Source organism: Gouania willdenowi, chromosome 1, assembly GCF_900634775.1.
Source record: "Gouania willdenowi chromosome 1, fGouWil2.1, whole genome shotgun sequence".
NCBI classification, from domain to species: domain Eukaryota; kingdom Metazoa; phylum Chordata; class Actinopteri; order Blenniiformes; family Gobiesocidae; genus Gouania; species Gouania willdenowi.
Window position 1 is genome coordinate 15,710,346 of NC_041044.1, and position 20,519 is coordinate 15,730,864.

General features: G+C 38.4%; 1 protein-coding gene across 3 annotated transcripts; it reads left to right on the forward strand.

Moving 5' to 3' along the window:
• Positions 1-747: 747 nt before the first annotated feature.
• On the forward strand, positions 748-20,012 carry brat1 (BRCA1-associated ATM activator 1). 3 transcript variants are annotated; one of them, XM_028459019.1, is made up of 12 exons: positions 748-1,033; positions 3,077-3,225; positions 3,694-3,892; positions 5,746-6,193; positions 9,061-9,171; positions 9,309-9,400; positions 11,745-11,845; positions 11,936-12,122; positions 12,304-12,377; positions 16,927-17,011; positions 17,092-17,378; positions 18,306-20,012. In XM_028459019.1, the coding sequence occupies exons 1-12, from the start codon at positions 910-912 to the stop codon at positions 19,191-19,193; spliced, it is 2,745 nt and encodes a 914-aa protein (XP_028314820.1). In that variant the 5' UTR covers positions 748-909; the 3' UTR covers positions 19,194-20,012. The 3 variants fall into 3 exon arrangements, with proteins under 3 accessions (XP_028314820.1, XP_028314827.1, XP_028314835.1); XM_028459026.1 differs by having other exon boundaries at positions 9,064-9,171; XM_028459034.1 differs by having other exon boundaries at positions 3,694-3,841.
• Positions 20,013-20,519: the final 507 nt, after the last annotated feature.

Consider the following 20,519-nt stretch of genomic DNA (forward strand, 5'->3'; position numbering starts at 1 on the left):
TTATTCAAAACATGACCCACATTAATCTCCATCCCCTGACGGTGTAACTCCTGAAGCAGAATTTGTCTTTGTCTTGCATATTTACTACATCTTAGGAGAACATGCTCCACATTCTCTTGGTCGTTGCAATGCTCACATAATCCTGTATCATGCTTTTCAATGAGATGTAAAGTTTTATTCAGCCTCGTATGTCCTGTTCTCAATCTAGTAAAGATTCTCCCTTCCTTGTTATTTCCAGTGGTGCACCTCCTACAACCCACTGTGCTCTGTATAACCAAGGGTTTGGGTTCGACCAAATAATTGCATTTGAACTCTTTTTTCTTTAATTGAATTGATTTTTTTTTATTATTATTGAAAAGATTTCTTTTTAATTTATTGATTGATAAATACACAATTCTACCTCCATATGTGCAATATCCATTAGTCATTGTACAAACAAAACAAAAATTTATGCTCTTAAATAATTTCATATGCATTTCCATTTATAGCCCATGGTAATCTAAATGTATTTTTGGTCTTTTGGCTTCGAATGTCACGTCTAAACCCAAGAACGTGATGGAAGAATACAGTAAGTTGATTATTGGTAGCTTCTAATAAAGTAATAAAGCATTTAGGTTAGCTATATTTTTTTAATTACTAAAAATAAAATACAACAACAACAACAAACCCAAACAGAATTTAGTGCGGAAAAATGTACTTGAATCTGGCAACACAGGCTGAAGGGCTAGAGGAAGTGACGTAGTGGTGAGACCCAAACAATTTACCCGCGGTATCGAGTTAATGTAGAACTATAGTCATGTATATCTAGGGCAGGGTAACGCATTCAAAGCTCTACCAAGGCGACATTAGTTTGCTAATATCCGTGTCGGGTGTTACAGAGTGGACGGTGACTGCTGTGGTTGGTGGAACATGGAGGGAGAGTGCTTTACACTGCTACCCCGTGTGTGCGCAGTGCTCGCCGCTGGGAGCTCTCTGCCTGATGACACCAGCCTGGAGAAACTCCTGGACTGGTTCTCAGAGCTCACTACGGCTGGTAGGTCACTACTCAAGGTCTGCACTGCTTTCCAGTTCACTCCTATTCTTTTATTTACTGAACTCCTCAGCTATGAATCAAGTGGGATCAATCAGGATTCAGTGTTATTACTTTTTTAAAAATGTATTTTATTTGACCAGAGGGGTATTCCATAAAGGCGGGTTAACAAACTCTGAGTCTATCCATAAACTCTGGGTCAGCATACCCCGAGATTGGAAAGTCTGGGTATCGGATTCCATTAAAGCTGGTATGAAGTGGGTCAATCAACCCTGAGTATGTAAACCTTGGGTTACTTACGTGCACGCGCGATAAAAAGCCATCATCAATGGATCAAAGAATACTTAAACTGCCATGACAACCAAACGGAAGATAGTGATTTATTCACCCTGATGGGTGAAATAAGCCGTTGTTTGATGAATATGAGCCTGTTCTAAAGGTGCGTTCAGTCTTCAGTGACTATAGTGGCTTAAATCACTCATACGTAGTCACACTTTTTGGTCACTTCATCACTTTATTGCTTCAGTGATGTGACGAGCGGTGAATAATATGAATAAAGTGTGTCTGAGGAGACGTGTCAGCAGCATAGGATGTCTACATAGAGAGCCCTCCTGTTACACTGGATATAAAGACAGTGGCTGCTGCTTCATATCACATCATTTATATTGATTCTTAATGTAATATTGTCGCCAGAGTCTCCTCAACGTCCTAAAAAATGTCATAAAAAAACACTGAAGCGGGACGCGAACCCACGACCCATCGCTTTCAATAGCAGTGTCACACTTCACTGCTCCATCATACCTTCGAAGATGTAAGATCTACAGACTTAACTGTATAACAATATAAAACAACAATCGAGCCTTAAAAGTTGATTTATTTAAATGATCATCTCCTCCATATTATTCACACGTATTTATCCAGAGAACTTTACTACAGACGTCAGTAGATGTTTTAATACAGATCAACCTCTCAGTGACTTAAGTAGAAGTAAAGCAACACAACATTATTAATGATGTGAACACGTCTGTGGTGTGTGATGTTACTAATGTGTTTCAGAGAAAAGTGTTAAGGTTTATTAAAGTGTTAAGAAATGGTGTTCAGGTGGGCGGAGCCAGGTAGAAACCCAGGGTTTCTTTGATAAAACCTGCCAGCGACTAGGTTTAGTTCACGGACAATGCTGCCATGGTAACATACTCAGAGAAGAACATACCTCGCTTTTTGGAATGGGATACTCAGAGTTTCCCTCATTTGAGCCTGAACATACTCAGAGTTTGAACATAACACGCTTTATGGAATACCCCTCTGGTATTTAATTTGTATTTGTCAACAAACATCTCAAATAAAAACTGACCCTATTTTTCTTTACACCATTTACATATTCACCTAATTGGCTTTATTGTTTAGTGAAAACATGTTTTACAATGAAATATACATTTTCTCTTTTATAAATAAGAAATATTTTTTCTTTTCTGATTTTTCACTAAAATGTGCAGGTAAGTCTTCACAGAAAATTTGTCACTGTTTGTTGAAGGAACCAATATATTGTTTACTGTAATATTGCACTATAATGGTGTCACTTGTAAGAAAGACCCTATTTTTCGATACTTATTCGTTTACATTGGTTTGTTGACACTTATTTACAAAAATGTTGCACTAAAATAGTGTCACTGTTCATAGGACACTTTTTCAATTGATTGTCTTTCAGAGATATTAAATAAAAATTGTATTTTTTCACTTAATCTTTTTTCTTTTCTTATGTCATAGATTATCGTAGATTGATTTCAGACCAATACATCGATAATTGCAGTATCGTCATATTGTGAGATAATTGTTATTGTGAGCTTTGTATTGTGTATCGTATCGTGACGTACCCACCCCTAGTCCTGACAAGAATAGACAAATCAGAAAAAGGAAAGTTGAGTCTTTACTTCAAGCTTCAGCCTTAAACTTGAATCAACTGAGGGGTTTTTTTGTTGCAGTTTTTAATAGGAATTATTTTATGATTATGAGGATTTGTTAATGAGTTTCTCTTTTCTCCTGACTAAGGCGTATCTCTAGTAAAAGACTGTCCGTGTCTGCTGGAGTTCACATCCACCGTGGTTAACAGCGCCACGTCAGATCCCTGCATTCTCTCCTTCACCCTTAAACTCGTCGGCCTTTTAGCTTCCTCTGAGGATGGCTTCATAGTCCTTCAGGTAAAGTTTGTAACACCTGGAAATAGGGCTGAACGATTTTGGAAAATAATCTAATTGCGATTTTGTTTTCCTCAATATTGCAATTTAATATGCAATTATTTTTATCAAGGGCCTGTTGTCATGTATTTTTCAATGAACACAAGCAATAAATGAATCTGTTTCATAATAAACAATTTCAGATTCATTTAAACTTTAAATAAAAATATAAATTTTAAAGCACAGATTACAACAATAAAGTAAACAAATCGGTGGCTTTATTTTTTAAACATTTCTTCAACATACATGTTTGTTTCATCAAACATGTACACATGAACTTAACAAGACGGGACAAAAATTGCAGCCTTTGCGATTATAAAATCGCATTTTATGATATTGCGATAATATTAAAGCAATTAATTGTTCAGCCCTACCTGGAAATTACGTCACACACTTCACACCAGTGTAACCAACCCCTGTGTTGTCATACAGGAGAGCTCTGTTCTTGACCTGGTTTTTAATCCTGGCCACTGGGAGAAAGCAGGACACTGGGAGGATCCCTGTGTGCGGATCGGTTGGATCCAAGGGTTGAGGAGCCTGCTGCAACACACAAAGGCTCTCTGTTTCTTTGTGCAAGCAGGTAAACAATGCAAGTGGAGGCCTCATGAGTCTGAGGAGCATCTTCAGCATGGTGAGGCTCAGGATGCTTTCACACATACCTTTTTGATTCGCACCATGCTTCTTTTCCTCAGATAGTTTGGTCTTTTTGCGATATGTGAAAGCTCACTCGAAGTCTGGTACAGAGAAAACAAGCAAACTTTGGTTCTGTGTAAAATGTGGGTCTCAGTTTACCTCAAGCGAAGCATGGTGTGGTTTTTACCAAATATAGGACTTTGCGTTAAAGCGCAATTTTGACGGAGCAACTCCATCAGTGACAGGGCAGTGGCGGCACACGGCACGCACACACACTCGCAACCCAGCACTTCAACAGCACACATCCGTCCATCCATCCATTCATCCATCCATTTTTAGACCTGCTTTGTCAGCACACAAACAAACACGTCACAAACATTTCCTCACTCCCTTCCGTATTACTCCCTCATCCTTCATTTATTTCACTTCTCTCTCTTCCTCAAACTGTTCACATAGTCAGCGATGGCTGCACACCTGACTGCTCTATGTTTCACCTTCTCATTCATTCCCACATCTTCACACATGATACATCCTTACCGGTAAGTTACCGGTCACATGACGCCTCTGAGCGCTGACAGGTGTGAGACGGAGCAGCTTCAGCTGTGTTTATGTAGCGCATTAGCACAGGTTGTGGGATCATGTGATTAAGGGTTATTTTGACTTGTTATTAATTACATTTCTTGGGGGTTTGTTTTAGGATTTTCTTTGTAAAATATAGGAAGAAGGACCAAATATAGAAAGTGACGGTGCAGCGGCACATGGCAACGATCACGCGCACACATGAACACGCACACATCCAGCGCTGTTTTAGGATTTCCTTCGGAAAATGCATTTTTCTGACAGAATTTTTGTTTTCGTCTTTACTGGAGGTAGAAGTATTCTGTCCAATAGGTGACCAACCGTTTTGCCCACGTGACGTTGTTTAGAAAGTTTGGTGCGCTTGCGAAAGAGCATGTGTGAAAGCGGACCTCACCAAATTAAAATGCAACAAAGTTGCAGATTCACCACAGGACTATATGTGTGAAAGCACCCTAAGCCTCGACAATATGGACCAAAACTCATATCTTGATATTTTTTCTCAAAATGGCAATATAATATGTGTGAGTGAGTTCTGTATTGTGGTTTTTTTTTTAGGGGAAGGTCTTGGTTAGGACACACTCAGCAATCCATCTAATCATGCTTTTCATGCTGTTCTGAGAAGTAGTGAAAGCAGCTACTCCTAAAACACCTTTGGGGCCAAATACGGAGCAATTTGATTTCAAGTGGGCCGCAGATTTTATGCTGGAAAATGCGTAATTTCAACAAATTTTTGTGCCCTAGTTTCCACTTCTACATATACATAAAGTACAAAATATGTAAGAAAATGACAATATATCCAAGCAATAAGTGGCAGATATCAGTCTCAACAGGATGTTCACTTTAAATTTCCTTGATTTTGGGACCAATTTCTATTTAATTAAGGAAAATATTTTGTCTTAATTTGAGGAAAATTGAAGGATTTTGTAATAATTTTCATTTTTTCAGTAGTTTAATAATAAAAATGACTGCAATCATGCGATATAAGCAACAGGAATGTTGAGTTTCATTTACACAATGATTCATGTTTTCTCTGTCAGTTTTACTTTGTCCAGTGGACCGAAATGGATGCTCCAAAGGGCCGGATTTGGTCCCTGGGCCATGAGTTTGATACATGTGACATAAGCAATATTGCCATTTTCTATATTGCCACAATAGAAAACTCAATATATTTTAAATCTGGATATATTGCCTAGCCCTAGGTGAGGCTTCCAACCTGGGTGAGTGTTTTCACTCTTCCTTTTTTTCTCTTTATACTCATGTTTGATGCTTCAGGTCTGATTGAGCCACTCCTTCAACTCCAGACAGACACCAGTCTATTTGTTGCCTCAGCTGCCAGTCAAATTCTTGCCCACATCCTGATCTTCTATCAGCCTTCTCCCTCTTTAACACATAACAGCATGGAGAAGAATGAAGCAGCTGATAAATCAACCAATCCCTCCACCACGGACGATGGACGTTGTCCCTTTAAGGCAGAAACAGACCAAAGTTTCACCACAGTTGTCATGTTGATCTCCGAGCATTTAAAGAATTCTTTGGTCAGCGGAGGAGATGCAAAGCTTCATCACGCTCAGCAGAGCCTCAGACTGCTGGTCCTGCTGCTGACCCGGCTCAGGCCTCCTCTGAGGGACTCCCTGCTGCACGCAGTCACAGACGCCCTGGAGGAGCTGCTGATGACAGACCTGACTCCTCCTCTGATGGACGTCATCCTCGCAGCACACAGGTACATCTTTCCAGCTGCTGGAGACAATCATTCTTTTTTTTCATCAGATAAAGACTTAGCGTAGAAGGTCAAAAGTTGGTTTTGATCTCGACTGTAGATGTTCTGTTTATTTATTATGTCATTAAAGTTTCGTGCATGGCATTGTGGTATGTGGAGTCCTGTAGACGGATACACAGATTAAAGATTAAATCGGGGCTTTCGCCTTTAATTGGCCATGTAATGTTATTACATTAATGGAATTTGTCCTCTGCATTTAACCCATCCCTGAGGAGCGGTGGGCAGCCATTTTGCGCCTGGAGAGCAGTTCGGGGTTAAGGGACTTGCTCAACATCCCACAGTGATGGCCCAGGTGAGGCTTGAACCGGCAACCCTCCGATTACAAGCCCAGCGTCCTTAACCACTCGGCCACCACTTCCCGTTTTACTGTGATTTATTGTATTTGCCCCTAAAAACTTTGCCAAAAAGACTTCCCAACGTATTTCTGGTGTTTTCACCAGAGGTGAAAGTAACTAATTACAAGTACTGTTACTGTACTGACCTCGGGTCTGCAGATGAAGGCACATTAAACATAATTCATATGTTCTTAGTCGTTCCATTTCTGATCAACGCCCAGCCACTTTCTTGGGTTCAGATTGGGGTTTCTACTTATTAAGTTGTTACCCACATGACATATTTTGCATGGCACTGTTTTAGAGTTCATACAAATAGCTACTGTATACTTAGAGCCTGATTATGTTCTTATTTTGAATTGAATTCATTGGTGTTATTTTATTTAAAAATAATTGTACATTTTGACAAATCTTTTATTTTATACAGATGCCTTTGTGGAAAATGAACTAAGTTCCAATTGTGCAAGATTTGGTTTCTTCCTTTTTAAGTTTATACATGAGATGTTTACTGGACGCATGGGAACCGTGGCAAGATTTATTACCAAAAATAATCATGGAGGGTGAAAGTAACTATTAACTTTTACTTTGAGTACTTTTAAATTGAGCTACTTTTTACTTGTACTTGAGTATTTTATGTATGACTTACTTGTACTTTTACTTGTACTTAGCTTTTTGACAATGTCAATAAATTGAGTGTTTACAGTAAAGATCAAAACAAAACTGAGTGAAATTTTTTTTGAGCAAATTATCTTTATAATAATAATAATACATTTTATTTAAAAGTGCTTTTCCAGACACTTTACAGCATTAAAAACAACAAGAGCATTGATAGAAGAGAATATGACAGAGAAAAGAAGTGAGTGGGTGGGTGGTTTAAACATTGAAGGCTGAGTGAAACAGGTGAGTTTTGAGAAGTGATTTGAAGGATTGGAGGTCAGTGCAGTTGCGGATGTGGCTTGGTAAGGAATTCCATAGGGTGGGGGCAGCTACAGAGAAAGCTCTGTCCCCCCAGGTTCTGTGCTAGGTCCTGGGGACAGTGAGGAGGTTTGCATCAGAGGAGCGGAGGCTGCGGGAGGGAGTGTAGGGGTGGAGCAGGTCTGTGAGGTAGGAGGGGGCCTGATTATTAAGGGCTTTATAGGTGAGAAGGAGGGGTTTGAATTCGATGCTATGAGGAACGGGGAGCTTTTGAAGGACAGGGATGATGTGGTCATGGGAGCGGGTGTTGGTGAGGAGGCGGGCAGCTGCGTTTTGGATGTATTGGAGTTTATTTAGGAGTGTGGAGGTTGTACCAAAAAAGATGCTATTGCAGTAGTCAAGGTGGGATGTGATAATGGCGTGAATTAGAGTTTCAGCGGCGGGGAAGGATAGTGAAGGACGGAGACGAGAAATGATTTTGTGGTGAAAAAAAGCGGTTTTCATGATTTGCTTGATGTGGTGGTGGAAGGAAAGGTTATCAACAATGAAACCAAGGTTACGGCAATGAGAGGCGGGACACAGGGTAGAGTTATCAATGGTGAGGTGAAAGTCTGAGGCTGTTTGGGTGAGGGAGTTTGGACCAATGAGAAGTATGTCTGATTTGTTACTGTTTAAGATTAGGAAGTTTTCTTGGAGCCATGTTTTAATATCAGAAAGACAGTTTGAAAGTGTGGAGTGGGTTTCATAGGTGATCAACTTGGTGGAGATGTATAATTATAATAATCTTTGATTTATTGATCTATGACAGGGGCCAAATACGGACCAGTTTAAACCCAAGTATGGGCTGCAGATTTTATTTGGGAAAAATCAGAAATTTTATCATTCATAATAGTATTTAAAGTATGCAAGGCTTCCACATTATCCAAGCAATAAGTGACAGATATCAGTCCCATCAGGTTATTCAATTTTTTTGCTTTTTTGATCAAATTTGATTTAATTTGGGGAAATTTTAGGGAATGATTTGAGGAAAATTGTAGGATTTTGGAAATTTGAGAGAATTTAACAATCTGAGATGAAAAAAAAATGACTCCCTTCATGTGATATAGGCATGGGAAAACTGGGAAACCTAGGAAGAAATGTGCAGTTTCATTGAATTTGTGTATTTAAAGGTACTGAGATTTCTACAACTGAATTAGTTGGTGATTTATACGAGGCATTTTTTCACTGTCATTTTACCTTTTTCTGCGGGCCAAATTCGGAGCTTAAAGGGCCAGATTTGGCCCCTGGGCCTTGAGTTTGACACGTGGTCTGAGGCCTAAACTCTGTATTTTTTTGTCTCTAGCAGCTTTAAAGCTGAATTTGTGATAACCTATCTACAGGCAATTATCACTAATTTGGGAGTATATTAGCCCTATAATACCGCTTAATACAGGAAGTATTTACCTTCTCAGGTTAATACGTACTGGATTAACCTGTGTAGCTATATAAAATGTGTATTTTATATCATTTGATAAGTCTTTTAATAATACATTTGTTGGATTATAAAGTATTTCTTTGCTGTAGCAGCAGCAGCTCTGATGTACGGATTCACCGTCTTGTTTCATCGCTGCTGAGCACGAAGAAACCTACGGACCTTTTACACGCTGCAGCAGCTTTTCTACGCCGAGGCTTACAGTAAGAACCACTTTACTGCACCAACACACACTGGACCACACACGTTCAAAACTAATGAGCTAAACAGATTAAAAAAAATAGATAAAGGATATATGATGAAGATGAATGTGGTTGATGCCTTTGATGTTTTCCCACAGTGACGATGTCCACACGGCTCAGTGTGCGCGAGCGATCCTACTTCCCCTTCACATTGTTACAGGACAACTGTTCCTAGATATGGACCCAGCAGGTAACACACACACACACACACACACCTCTACAAAGCAACCAAAGGCACATTTATTATATGACTTTCTACATTATGGAGCAGATTAGAATCAAAGAAAACGTGTATTTACTCAGCTATCACTGCTTTGTCACTGTGTAAAAACATGTGTTTTAGGTTCATTTTATAGGTCATAAATTGTCTGTAATGTTGAATGTGTGTATGCTTGTGTCTCTGTGTGTTATGTTGTGCTTTAGGTCTAATGTCAGCTGATACAAATCCTCGCACAGGATAAGCTGGTAAAGGAATATAATACTAATAATAATAATATTAGTAATTAGGGGTGAGTATTGGCAAGGATGTTGCAATACGTTACATATCACGATACTTGGGTCACGATACGATATTATCGCGATATTCTGCCCAGTTAATATCAAAATTAAACGTGGAGATGAAAAATCAAGTTGCTGTATATGTTCATCAGAAGATATTGATCATTCAGAGGACAAATTGAGTCAAAACTATTTGCTTCAAAACATCCTATTTATTATTTATTATTAGTGTTTTTGCATATTTTCACTGAAATAAAGAAAATACAGTATTACACACTGTTATCACAAAATAAAGTGCAACAAGTTTCTTTTCACTGAAACTACTGTGTAGAAGTCTCAAAGTAACCATGACAACATAATGACGGCATTGTAACCACCACTGAAATATCGCACAAATACACAAAAATATTGATTAAATATATTTAAAAAAAATTGTGATATATCGTGAAATCAAATTTTTTTCACACCCCTAATAGTAATAATAATGATAACAATAATAAAGCATTTTCATGACCCTTGCTCTTTCATTCATTCTTAATGAGCAACTCAAATCAATTAACACACGATCTATTTAAAAATAATTTAAAATGATTAACTCATATACACTGTTGTCATAAAAGTTAAAAAAAAAAACAAAACAAAAAAAAATCAGGAAAATAAGTTATTAAAGAAAATGTATTTTGAATTGGAAATTATGAATGTATGAAATCTAATTGAGAATTGTTGTTTAAATAGTTAAAATTGTTCATTTATAATGTCTGGGTGGGCTCATATAAGCAAGTTGCTTCAGCCCAATCCCTTTTTGGTTGAGATATATTTGGTGAATGTGGTAATTGTCAACGTACTGTGCATCGAATGGACAACCATATAAAAATGTTTTAATTCATTCATTCTATATTTGCTTTACAAGGCACAGACTCGTGGGAGTTGACGGGAGCTCCTCCCAGCTCAAATCTCAATTAAATGATATTAAATAAATACTAAATATAAAGCAGTATTCCAAGTATAGTCAATGCACCACACAATTTGTGGTGTAAAATACTAGCATCAGATTATTAAAAAGGCTTTTATTTCATAAGATATAAGCATGCAGATAGGAGAGCCAATTGAAATAAAAATGTTTTGTTTGTTGTTTTAAGAGATTGTCTCTGAAATTCAGTTTACACATAACCACAAGCTGTTTGACTAGCTGTTTTGTGTTTCACTGTAGTTTAGTAAAGCAGTATTTATTACTCATCAAACTGGAATCTAGGGCTGGGTGATTTTGCCAAAAAAAAAAAAAAAAGAATTCAGATTTTTTTTTTCTTCAATGCACTTAAAAATGACTGCAGACATCAGATATATTGTCAGAAGTGCAACTTTATTTCTGTGATTGTCCTCAAGAGTTAAAATGCATAAAACAATCCCAAAATAAAAAGTAAATGAGGCTCTGTCATTCAACTATTTCAAGCTTTAACCCAGGTTTAAGCAAAAGTGCAACAGCAACTTTACAGTAGCTTAAATTTTCTGATTAAGAAATCAGATATCAACATATTTTATAACGCATAACATTACAATTAAAAAAATAAATAAACTTTTCCCTTAGCATCTCAGCATAGTGCGAATAAAACATTAAACATGTCTGTGGCACACATATAGCCTACTCATTGGGTAAACACATGTAAACAAAGAGGGGGCTGGATCACATCAAGCTAAGGTAACCCACAAGGACGGGACGCGAAATAGTCCGAAAAAACTGTGGTGGGAAAAAAAAAACGTTTTTTTAAAAAGTGGAATTTCCAAAATAAAAATCGTTTTTATCTACAAATTTGATAAATCGATTAAATCGATTTTTTTTTTTTTGCCCAGCCCTACTGGAATCTAGTATTTATTCTGTCAGGCAGAAAGAGATACTGGTAGGTGATAATCTAGTCAGTCATTACTGTGATATGGTTTTATGATTTATTAGTAAAATAGTTCCAACACTAAATGTTAACGTTCCAGACAGAGAATGAAATGAAACTCCAGTCTTTTGTGTTCTTATCCTTGTGTGTAAGATGAGGATCTGTGTTCAATGGCGGCGCAGCTGCAAAATAAATCCTCCTGCATCTCCATCATCTGCACCTGTCTGACAAACAGCCCACTGATCACTGTCCTGGTGAGGAGCAGCAGAGACCAGCACAGGGAAATCACACACGCTCTGATGTGGAGAAACATGTAAACTGTTGTGATTCTCTTTCTCTCTCAGGATCCCAGCTTCCTCCCGTGTTCCCTGGATGTGATTATCTCCTCAATTCTGCTGATGCTAAGGCTCTGCAGTGGAGACACTTTGTCTGTGTCCTCTGGTTGTAGTGGAGCAGTCAGGAATGTGATCGGCAGCAGCAAAGTTAAAAAATGTGCTTTGGAGGCTTTGATGAGTGTCTCCAGCAGCCCAGGTAAAAATCTATATGAAGGATTTCCTCTGCAGCGTTTTAACCCAGTTTATTATAAATTTGGTCAATAAATAAAAATACTAAACCATCATTTAATGTAAAGTCACGCTTAATCCACTTTAATAACTAAATAAGTTAGGTAAATGATGGTAATATTGTTATTTTGGTCTTTGTGTGTTTTTAGGAGCAAAAGCTGAGGTTATTAAAGTCTTCACACTTCTGTTGAAATATCTGGATGATCCGGATTCAGACCCGACCGTAAGTTTCTTGCATTCAAACTAGGGCTGGGCGATATATCGTGATTTAAAGGTCCCATGTCATGCTATGTTTCACCCATCTCCATTTGTTCTAAGAACCCCAAAAACATAATATTTGAGGTTTATTTTCCTAAACTCGCCTGTTTTCCAGAGTTTTAGCCTCTGAAAAGTCACTTTCTGATCAACTCTAGACAAACAGGCTGATTTTCAATCTACTTATGCATATTCATGAGTGGGCGTGTAGGCGGGACACTGACTATAGCAGCTTATGCCACTTTATGAACATGTCAGAGCGTGGAGGCGGGGCGTTCGCCGGTACATACATAGACTGTAGAAAATACATACATAGCACTGCACGAAAGACGCTGACATGCTCACCTTCGTGGGCGTGTCTGTTTACATGTCAATCACGGCAGAGAGCTTCCTGGAGGCGTGGCTTCTCAAGCTATAATTTTCTATCAAAATACCTGTTTTAGGAGTTGTTCCTTCCTCTACTTCTTAGCACAGCATGAAAAACACAGTTGGATGGATTGCTGAGTGAGTTCTACCACAGATCTACCACTTGTCACTCACACGTGCTGTCCCTTAGAGGAGAAGAAGCCTAAAGTGGTACATAATAACAATAAATGTGCTTGTGTGGTGTTTAATATCAGCAATTTTAACCTGAATTGTCTTTCCGGTTAGACATTTCACAAGTACCTCTTAGTTCATGTTAAACATTATTTATTTGTGTCTGCAGGCTCGTCTAAACTCTTTCCCGTGAATTTAGGCCTTTTTTTCGCCCCATTTATTTCTGGTGTTTTGTTCATTTTAGAATTTGAACTTCACCTTTTGGTGTTTTTTTAAAGAGTTATGCCACAAGTAATTATTGATGGATGGGGAAAAAAAGTCTGTATGCATGTAAAAAAAACAAAACCTCTAATGTTGAAAAATAAACTGACACGTTTCTGCATACCCCCTGAGAGGTGTTCAAGGATCCCTAGGGGTACACGTACCGCGGTTTGGGAACCACTGCTCTAAAGGGCCGGATTTGATGTGTGATGTACAAGTACAAGAAGGCAAAGTGTATTCATATTTATCAGGAAACTAAACATTTAGGGGTGGATTCACTAAAGGTTTCTGGGTATTAAAACGTGTGCAAACGTCACTCCACGTGCTAATAGGGGGTACAAACCCCAGGGAATCAGGTCTGCGTGTGTTCAGCGCGTCACAAAGGCTCCAGTTAACCTTTCTAGTATAAGAAAATAATTCAAATGAAACAATATTAGCAGCCATTGAATGAGATAATGCAGAGTAAAGTGTGTGTGAGGGAGAGAAAATGTCTAATATGTCCAACCTGTCATGTGGAGTAGCCCAGGGCTCTGTTCTGGGGCCTGTTTTGTTTTTACTGTATCTGATGCCTCTTGGTCGGTTGATCCATGGTTTTAAATATGTGTCTTATTATTTTTATGCTGACGATATCCAGTTGTACTGCTCCTTTAATGACTCTGAGTTTCACTTTTCATCAGAGTTCTTAGATTGTATATCCTGTATCAAAAACTGGTTGTCATCAAATTATCTCCAGACAATTCAAACAAAACAGAATCTCTGATCATTGCTCCTGATAAAAACATCCCTCTGATTAAAAACTCCCTTGGTGATCTGGACTCATCTGTTAAAACCAGCCTCAGAAACCTTGGGGTTGTTTTTGATCAGTCCATGTCTTTGGAGGGACACTGTCGTCAATTGACTAAAAACAGTTTCTACCACCTGAGAAATATCTCTAAAGTGAGGCATCTTTTATCAAAATCAAATCTGGAACTGGTCATACACGCATTTATATCATCTCGTATTGACTACTGTAATTCTGTTTTTACATGTTTTAATAAGTCGACCCTAAACAGACTCCAGATCGTTCAGAACACTGCTGCCAGACTTTTAACTGGTGCTTCTAGAACATCCCATATTACCCCCATTCTTGCTACTCTGCACTGGCTTCCAGTTAAGTTTCGCATAGAATATAAAATATTAGTTCTCACTTTCCGAGCATTACATGGTCAGGCCCCTAAATATATCGCGGACTTGTTGTGCCCCTACTCATCAGGGCGATGCCTTCGGTCTTCAGGTCAGGGTCTCCTAAAGACCCCAAAAACTAAATTTAAGACCAGAGGAGACCTGGTGTTCCAGGCTGTAGCTCCCAGACTCTGGAATAACCTGCACCAGTCTCTCAGGGAGCTCAGCTGTGTGGACACTTTTTAAAAAAAACTGCTGAAGACTACATTTTACAGAAAAGCTTTTAGTTAAATGGATTTTAATTTTTATTCGTCCTTTAATGTTGCTGTTCTTATGATATCTATGCACTCTTGTTTTATTATTCTATTGTGTATTCTTTGTGATTTTATCAGCAAAAAGCACTTTATAAATAAACTACTTACTTACTTAGAAACAGCAGACGTCTAGGGAGTGTCCGCTGTGTGTCCGCTGTGGTGCAGAGGGTCACTGTATGAGCGCCTGTGTCTTCATCTCCATGTTTTGACCGTTAAACTCTCGTTTTACGTTGATGGCAGCCCAGAAACAGCTGATCAGCTGCACAATTTATTAGGGGTGTCCTGATTTGATATTGATATCGAAAATCGGTCTGGTATCAGCCAGAAAACGAATATCGGATTTTATCGAACTGCATCAAAAATCTCCGATATATTTTATGTTATATTTATTCAATTATAGAATACTGTAGATATTATGTTGAAGGTTAAAATGTATGTAATCAATTGGTTAATAATAAAAGGGTCAGTTTTCCTCATACCTACTGTTGCTGACATCACTTGATCAAGCCTTTTCTAACATTCCACACTACAAAATAAGTAATAAAAGTATGTACGATTTGTGCTGATATCGTATTGGATTGATATCGATATCGGCCAATACTCAAGGCTGTAATGTCGGCATCGTATCGGAAGTGAAAGAGTTGTATCGGGACATCCCTACAATTTATGCAGCGATGGAACAATGTTCACATATGACTGCGCGTGGTGCCGTTTAGGAGCTCAGACCTGCTGTATGATGATTTCCATGGACTGATCAGAGCAAAGTTACAGTCCTGACGCAGCACACACATTAAATTAGGGGGGGAATAAAGTTTTTATTTGTTTATTTAGTTTTCTACATTATTGAATGTCTGCCTGCAATTCAACTTCTTTAAACGTCATTTTAACCTCTCCACGTTAAATGAGCAAAATGTTCATTTAATTTGGGCGGTCTCGACCTCGTCTATACACGCACCTATTAGTGGCATAATGTTAGTGAATTCCCCACAGCAGGTGAAGAAACAGTGTCACTAAAAGATTTAGGGACACACTTGGTTTACCACTCTTTATTTCTGATCTTTGTGAATCTGCCAATTAAAGTTTTTGTTGTTTTCCTTAATCTATAATTTATTTATTTTTTAAATTTGTTTATATAAAATAACATTTAATATGGACGTGCTGCCCTTTTCTAACTTTAAAACAATGGAAATAAGTGGCATCTTTCACAATTGTTTTTATCACAAGCTTTTTCCCTTCTGATCTACATAATATCAGTTTTATAGAACTATTCTAGATGTGTGTTCTAGATCAGTTGTCTATACTCCACAGGACACCGATTACACTCACTTTGTCCTTGTTTTTCATGTCCTGTGTGTCCTACGAGTTCCCTGGTTAATGTGGCCATGTGGTTGATCTCATTAAAGCTCTATAGTAGGGATGGGCAACTGTTATCACAGCAGGGCCACAAAAATGTGATTGTCTGACACGAGGGCCACATTATCAACATTCATGCCAGGATTAAGAATAATGACCGATCTGAGCATCAACACAGGAAAGAACAAAGGGTTTTTTGTCGCTTGTATTTTTGTGCTTTCTTTCCTGAGTTTTTAGTCCTTTTGTGTATTTATCTGTCATTTTGTGTATTTTATGAGTCATATGTATTTTTTGTTGTTTCTTGTGTGTTGTATTTGCATTTTGTTTAATCTGTGCCTTTTTTAATTTTTTCAGTATTTTTGTTGTATTGGGTATTTTTTTTTGTCATTTTGTGTAATTGTTGTTGTTCTGTGAGTTCAGGTGGTTGTTTTGTGTGTCTGATGTCCTTTTTCGTGTATTTTTGGAATCTTTTTTGTGTTTTTGTTGTTGCTTTGTATATTTTTGTTCACATTCTGTGTATTTTGCCGCTGTTTTGTGTGTTTTTGGCATTCATTTGTGTATTATGTTGGGCTTCATATTACTTTCAATTTCTTGATTTACAATTTTTGGTGGATTTGTTTTGGGGGGCCACACAGAATTAGACGGAGGGCCGCCAGTTGCCTATGTCTGCTCTGTAGTCTACTGCAGGGAGAGTTACTGAAGAACCTGAAAAAAAAAGTTTTACCCACAATACTAAAAAGGCTTTAATGTGAAACGGTAATAATCGGCAGAAGAAGAAAGATGTGTGTGCATTTTAGTAGATTTTACAGAATAAAATACAGAAATACATTATTTTAAATCTTCTGCCTTCTAAGATTGTTGGTTCTCGTCTTTTTTTTTATCTATTTGTAGGTATTCCATAAGTCCTACCAGGTCCTAGTGAGGTGGATAAGTGTCTGCAGAGATCCCTCCTCAATACCAGACCAGCTCAAACAAGGTCCCAATCAGTCATTCTAAGCACGACTGCCCGTGTGTGATGAGCTCATGCCCATGTCGTCTTATTCCTGTCCCTCTCAGATCTCCTCGGGGTCGTGAGGAAGCGTGTGTGCGACGTGCGCTGGGAGGTCAGGGACTCCACGGTGGAGTTTCTTGGACGACTTGCTGCAGTGAAAGTCCACCACACAACAGACACAGAAGCCCAGAGTGCGTGTGAGGTTCTGCCGGGCGGCTCCAGCTCTATCACACCCGTCCTTGAGGAGGCGCTGTTGGATCCAGAGAGTTATGTGAGAGCCAGTGCCATCTCTGCACTGGCTCAGACACAGGCACCAGGCTGGCAGCAGGGGGCAGCACTCACTCAGGAACGGGTAGGCTGGACTTTGATTACACGTTCACACATAGAATACAGATTGTTGGATGAAAAGCACCACCGAATACTTATTTTGAGTTTTTTATGCATGTGTGCCCAATACGTCATATACGTTTTACTTTTCAATTTCAACAAGTATTATTTATCCTGTAAAGCCTGAGTCATTAAATAATTGACAGGAAATTCCAATGTTTTGAAACAGGAGCTTTTATTGGTCCCTATGAACAAACAAAAAATATATACATATATTTCCATTTATGAGTTGTAATTGTGTGTGCGTGTGCTCGTGCATGTGTGCGCATTTTTATTCCGTAACATTTTTAGTTCGATCGGATGAATACTTTTTAAGATATGGACATTTAGTGAGGGTCGATTTTTAAAAAAAAAAAAAAATTTTTAACTAAAAAATGTAGTTTTTCAATTGAATAATTAAGGAACAATTGATAAAAATGTCAGAATTTATTTAGACCAAAGTGCATGGGATGTATTGAAAATTAGTTGAAATGACATGGAAATGACCCTCACTAAAGTCATTCCTAATTTCAGCTCAACATGTAACACACACAACGCTCATCTTTAATCAAAATCAACCTACCAGTAAACTACTAAAACTGGTTGTTAGACAATTACATTTGAATACAGAAAATCAAATAAAACTAAATAGACGTTGATAATAATAGTTTAAGCTTCTGTATTTGTGGCACATACTGTATCTTTTTTTCTAATAAACCAGCAACTCTAGACAGCAAAGAGCTGCTCAAAAAGCTCTATAAGCTCTAAAGCTTTATATTATAAACGTTAATTTAACAGAAACATGAGCTTATGGTTATCAGGTATCCTAATTTTACCGTCACAGCTGAGACTTCAAATGACCCACACAACTAACAGTTTAAATATATGTAATTGATTGTTTTTATCCCGACAGAGTGAATTTGTCGTCAGGCTGCTTGACGTTCTCTCCGAGGATACGGAGGGTTTTCCCAGACGGGCTGTCGTGCAGTACTTCATCTCCTGGTTCTCCTCGTCTGCCTCCCGCTCTTCTCTCCTCAGGCGGTCGGTGCGCTCCGTCCTTTCACGGGGCAGTGCAGACTTGGACTGGGAGGTCAAAGTTCACACACTGGAGCTGGCCAAGCTATTGCTGGACGAGGCTCTTTCTGCTCATTCAAGTTCCACAAAGGAATTGGGAGCTCAGTGTGTGCACCCTTACGCCGTGATCCCTCAGCCAGTTTACACACCTCACACACACACCGAGAACGGAGAGGAGGACACGGCGGCTCTGCTGGAAACTCTGGTGGAGGAGGGAGTTGTGTCAGTGTTGTTGAGTGGCCTGGTTGACTGTGACAGACCTGTGGCTCTGAAGGCCTGCCGGCTGCTCATAGTCCTCAGAGAGGCCCTTTGTCCTCCGTCACACACAGACCTGGGCACAGATCGGGAAACGGTTGCAAAAGTGTCATTTCTACTTCCTAAAAGTGGGTGGGCTCTAGAAATCATAAAAATACTAAAAACAAAGAATAAGGCTGAAGAGGAAAACGCTGCCACTCTGAGAAGCTCAAATTGTATAGATGAGCTGAAATTAGGAGAGGGTTACAACAAAGGTTGGGATGGTGTGAGCGGTGCCGGGTGTGAGCGCATGAGTGTGTGTGAACTGCTGAGTAATCTAGGTTTGGATGAGAGGGTGAAGATCCTGAATCAAAGCAGTGACCACGTTCAGAACTCTCCTCTGTCCCTCCTGCAGGACATCCTGTCTGCAGGGGGCGCTCACACGCAGCCCAACACACAACTGATGCAAGAGGTCATTGTAGACTGCTACTAACACACACACACACTTTTACTGCATTCTAAGATCCACTCGTAGGAGCTGGATTCTTCTGGAACATTTAGTTTAACTTTCCAACTACAATAGTTCTAAAAATAAAACAGGAAGCCAAAATTTACAGCAATTTCCCCCATTGGAGCTTATGTATTTATCCATTATATCATATTATAAACTCAATGGCAGTGTTGGGGTCAATTACATTTTTCAGTTACAATTACATTTTTTAATTATCCATGTTTAATTACAATTAAATTACGATTAGTTACAATCATATTTTTTTTAATTACATTAAATTACAATTATTTTTTATCCTCAGAAAGCGAATTACTGAGTAAGGGCGTTTATGTGACTAAGGTCATCTGAGGATGAGGATAGTGATATGTTGTTGTGTTGTGAATCATCTCCATAGTCATGGTAGTTAATATTGAAAGGCAAATCAGAGCCACTGCTACTTATTCACGTCTTTATAAGCATTATTTTTCTTTTTAACTGATTTACAAACTAATGAGTGCGTTATGTTGGACCGACTCAGCCTGACTCAGGGACACACTGTTATTCACCCAAATAAAGGTTTTAGGAAAAAAAAAAAAAATCAATCAGTATCTTCAGTAAATAAAATGTAGACAATATTTACAATAATGTATTTTTTCATTATTATTTTTTTAAATAATGGACAATTATTATTTTAATTGTTGATTATATAATGAAAGCATTTTTTAAACAATTGACAATAGGGGCAAATGGAATTAATTAACATTAAACATATTGTGAAGTGAATCATATGATTAACAAAATCTTGAAAATGCCAAAAAAGGTAACGCCACTTTTTTTTCTAGTTTTGTGCAGAAAGTGAATATTGTAAACATACCGTCTGCAGAAATCTTTGTCTACAAGTTTTAAATGTTTTGCAAAAATAAAGAAAACTACAATTAAAATATGTGCACTAATGCTTTCTTATCGTGCATTTATTCTATTTGATAAATCCATTAATTCCTAATCCTAATTTCTTCTTCACCAGGGAAATACCCTCAACCCACTGAGTTAAGAACCTGGATTCATCCACCATTGATCATCTCCTCATGATCCAGACAAGAATCAGGAGACAGTGATGTGCATTACAGACAGCTAATATGCTAATTTTGCACCAATAACACAAAGCAAACAGAAAAGCTCTTCCCTGTGACAGATGTCTACAGCTAATGTCCAGAGACCAACATTTTATAGGAGTTCCCACACAGGAGGAGTGGAGGGAACACTGAACGCCCATCAAGGGTTCCTCATCCTATCACTAATATTCTTCCCTATTTACTACTCATTTTGACA

Coding starts and splice junctions, on each gene's coding strand:
- brat1 (XM_028459019.1), top strand. CDS start 910: ATGGAGGGAGAGTGCTTTACACTGCTACCCCGTGTGTGCGCAGTGCTC. Junction 1,034..3,076: donor CTCAGAGCTCACTACGGCTG/GTAGGTCACTAC, acceptor CTCCTGACTAAG/GCGTATCTCTAGTAAAAGAC. Junction 6,194..9,060: donor GTCATCCTCGCAGCACACAG/GTACATCTTTCC, acceptor TCTTTGCTGTAG/CAGCAGCAGCTCTGATGTAC.